This window comes from Monoraphidium neglectum (genome assembly GCF_000611645.1).
Source record: "Monoraphidium neglectum strain SAG 48.87 unplaced genomic scaffold scaffold01463, whole genome shotgun sequence".
Classification (NCBI taxonomy): Eukaryota; Viridiplantae; Chlorophyta; class Chlorophyceae; order Sphaeropleales; family Selenastraceae; genus Monoraphidium; species Monoraphidium neglectum.
Genome location: NW_014012165.1, coordinates 1 through 3,855, shown reverse-complemented (window position 1 = coordinate 3,855; position 3,855 = coordinate 1). Strand labels below are relative to the sequence as shown.

The following is a 3,855-nucleotide window of genomic DNA, read 5'->3' as shown; positions in this document are numbered from 1 at the left end:
GTTGGCAGCACTCCGGCGCAATATGAGCTTCAAGCGCGGCGCCAACGGCGCAGGGGCCCCACAGCAGGTGGTCGTGCGGTCTCACACGCACACCCTGATCAAGCTTGGACAGCGGGCCATGAGGCAGAAGCTGGGGTCGCTGCCAAGCGTGTCCCAGCACCTCGACTGGCTGACCTGGCTTGCGTCAACCGACGCTGCGCGGCAGGTAGGGCTGCAGTGGGAGGCGCTGATTGTGGCGCGCCTCATCACGCCGGGGCCGGCGCAAGGCAAGCAGCCTGCCAGCGGCGCGCCCGCCGAAGGCAGCGGCAGCACTGCGGCCGTCGCGGAGACTGGCGGCAACACGTCGCTTGCCACGGGGGAGCGCGGCCTCTTTTGGTGGGACGCCGGGCGCCAGCTCGTCGTGGCAGCGGTGTGCCTGACGGCGGGCCGCCCCAGCCGGAGCAGCTGTACAGGGTCAGGACTGCGCGCGATGTCGTCGAAGTGGTGCAGCGCGCGCCCACCCACACGGGCAGTGCGCGCATGCGGACAGTCTGGATTACAGAGGCCAACCGCAGCAGTGCGAGGAGCTGTGAGGCCGTGCCTCTAGGCACAGGCGGGTTTCCGGCCATAGAGATCTTTGCAGTGACCACAAACTCCACCAAGCGACGGCGGCAGGCTGTTCCGCAGCACATAGACAAGCCCCGGGAAGGTGAGGAGTGTGTGCTGTCTGTGGCGCCGAAGCAGGAGCAGCACCCAGGGCAGCAGCAGCAGCAGCAGCAGCAGCAGCAGCAGCAGCAGCAGCAGCAGCAGCAGCAGCAGCAGCAGCAGCAGCAGCAGCAGCAGCAGCAGCCCCCGTTGCTGCCGCCGCCGCCGCCGCCGCCGCAGCAGCAGCAGCAGCAGCAGCAGGCGCGGAAGCAGAGGAAGCACCAGCAGCAGGAGCAGCAGCATGTGCCAAAGCCGTCAAAACCGCAGCCTGTTGCGCCCCGGCCTCAGCCGCACGCTGCAACGGTGCTGCGACTGTCGTCTGAGATTCTGCACTGGTTCGTGGCGCATGTGGATGCGGATCTGGCATGCGACAATGCCATCGCCTGCATCGGGTCCCCAGCGGCGCAGCAGCCGCAGCCTGCCTGGATGGCAGACGCGTGGCGCCTGCCGCTCCTGCCCAGCCGCATTGAGCTGCCTGTGCCGGCGGCCATCGGGCGCGTGCTACTGCAGATCCTGGAGGCCGACTGGACCAGCACCTCTATCCGCGGGGTGTGCTTGGGCGGCCAGGCTGAGGCAGATGAGGACGCGTCGGACCCGGAGCTGATGGCTGAGGAGGCTGGCGCCGCCGGCGACACGGACGAGGTCAGCAGCAGGCGGAGGGCTCATTCATGCATGGCTGGACGATCACATTTTTGATGTGATCGCTGGTCTTGCTGCCAAGCAAAGCTGACGTCTTGGTTCCCGCACGACTGTGGCGGGTACTGGCTGGTGTGCTGCATGTTATCTGGCTGTTGTGCGGCATGTAACTTGGCTGGTGTGCTCCATGTGATTTGGTCTGGGGGATGAGTGGAATTCGGTGCGGGGGAATCGGCCCTGAATTACATCTAGTCAAGGGGCCGGCAGAGGAATCCGGCGGCGTGACAAAGCAGTGTGTCAACAAAAAGTGAGTTTTGCAAAGTCTGAACTGCCAGCGCTGTGCCAATACTATGTGTGTATATTTGGCAAGCAAGCCAGCAGGAATTACGTGGCTGGGGTTGTGAAGCCCGGTTGCATTTGCTGTAATAGACTCATCGCAGTCTCAACCCAGCTGCCTCTACTCTGACCATCTAGAAGGTCAGCACTGCAGTGTCTGCATCGCACCAGCGGCATGCCAAAAGGAAGCACCCCGAACGCAAGCTGGGCCGTCTAAGCCCACGCAATTTGGACATACCAACATCTTGCAGCATCATCACAACATCCCCACCACATGCCGCGCATCGCGTGTATGACAGCCTGGTTGGAGAATTAAGATGAGTGCCTTGTGAACACGCTTCTTGATACGCCTGCCTACACCTACCAAAGTGCATGTCCGGGTTTGTGCATGTGCCAGTGTTCACGCTCACACCCTTATCAGCACAATCATGCAATGCATGCATCCCTGCAACCACTTGAAATTCGCAGCGCTTGAGTTGTAGCATCAACAAGGCGTGGCATCATAACTCCGTGATGCGGCTGGCGTTGAGAATTGATCGTGATATGATAGGGGTGCATGCCAACGGCCACACGCTGAGGCACAACCGTCGCAGAGTGGGCACCAACTGCTCTGCCATGCCTGCATTCATGCAGGCCGCACCCAAGTACGAGCACGAAGGTGTGCCCCTTGACAGAATCCGGCAGTCGTTAGCAACAGCTCCAGTGAGGAAAACAGCGGTGTGGCATTGCGTACATGAGTGCAGTAGGTCCGTGGGCTGTCATGACGCAGTCCAATGCTGCGCAGCATCATACAGAGCGGTCTCCCAGGAGCTCCGTGCGGTTTTGAATCACACACACACAATCTCTACAGTATACTTGGCATCGCAATCACATACTTGTACATGCAAATGCTGGCCACCAAATGCGGATCACAAGTGGCGCGAATAAATAGGCAAAGCACGGCCACGATGGATTATTACGCAAAACGCCACCATTGAAGACGTATGAATATTGTTCGTGTCCCGTTTACACGTGCATGCGGGACGTCGCAGAGTGTAGCTGAAGCACCTTGTACTGATTGGCTCACCAGCCAGCACCGGCTCTCAGCGAGGCACGAATGAGTAGATCACCACACTTACTAACCCTGAGGAGGACGGGGTCGAGCAGCGCACTGCCGAGCTCTGCACCCTCTTGCATGCCACTGTCAGCCACGCCTGAGCCGCGCCCCAGGCCGCGGGCGGCGCTCGCATTGGCAGCGGCCCTGCTGCTGGTGGCACTGGTGCTCTGCTCATCTGCCCTAGTACCTGCGTCCGCGTCGGCGCTGCGCGGCCCCGCCCGGGCCGTGCTTGAGGAGGCAGGCGCCGTGCAGCTTCATGCCCTTCGGGACCCAGCCCCGCCTGGTGCCGCGGGTGCCCCTGGCCACGGCGCACAGTTGCTGGCCGCGCAGGTGCGTGCCACCGCAGGCCTCATGCGGCGTGCTCGTGGCGAGCATATCGCGGGCGGCGCGCAGCGTTTTTGAGTACGTGGCGCCCGCTTGGTGCTGAGCGGCGAGGTGTCCTAGCAGCAAGCAGCATCACACGGTCTCCCCCGCAGCGGTCGGCGGCCGCTAGTGCAATCTTCTTTTGCTGTCAGCGGCAGCATCTGAAATCTGCTTGGACCTGCAGCAAATCAGCACCCGCACGGCGACGCGTGCAGACGCGCCGGGGCCCAATCATGGCCTCTGGCCTCACACCTGCAATGACCACCCAGCCTGCCAGCACCTCCACACCCACCTGCCCACTCCCCCTCCTCCCTTGGTTCATCCAAATCCGTCTACACAACCCCAGGTCGTCTTCCGCCACGGCGCGCGCACGCCCCTGAACGCCGCCTTTTACCCTGACGTCGACTGGGAGTGCGACGAGTCTTACGCGGGCGCCACCCTTGACATTCAGAACAGCGCCGGCGGGCCGCCCCCGCCCGTGGTCGACCCCGCCCCTCCGCCCCTGAAGGGCGGCTGCCGGCAGGGCACGCTGACACAGCGCGGCTACGGCATGGCGCTCAAGCTGGGGGCGGAGCTGAGGCGGCGGTACGTGGAGGAGCTGGGGCTGCTGCCGGGAAGCTACCGGTCGGGCAGCGTGTATGCGCACACAACCTCCTACAGGCGGACGATTGCGACGCTGAGGGTGGGTGCGGCTTAAGTTGGGCGAGTGCTTGTGCTTGTGTATGTGTGTGTGTGTGGGG

The 3,855-nt window shown here is 63.1% G+C and overlaps 1 protein-coding gene across 1 annotated transcript; it reads left to right on the top strand.

Moving 5' to 3' along the window:
* Window positions 1-519: 519 nt before the first annotated feature.
* MNEG_7962 (hypothetical protein) lies at window positions 520-3,812 on the top strand (the record flags this gene model as incomplete). Its single annotated transcript, XM_014043564.1, has 4 exons — window positions 520-1,326; window positions 2,290-2,314; window positions 2,844-3,082; window positions 3,462-3,812. 4 exons carry the CDS (start codon window positions 520-522, stop codon window positions 3,810-3,812), a joined length of 1,422 nt encoding a protein of 473 aa, XP_013899018.1.
* Window positions 3,813-3,855: the final 43 nt, after the last annotated feature.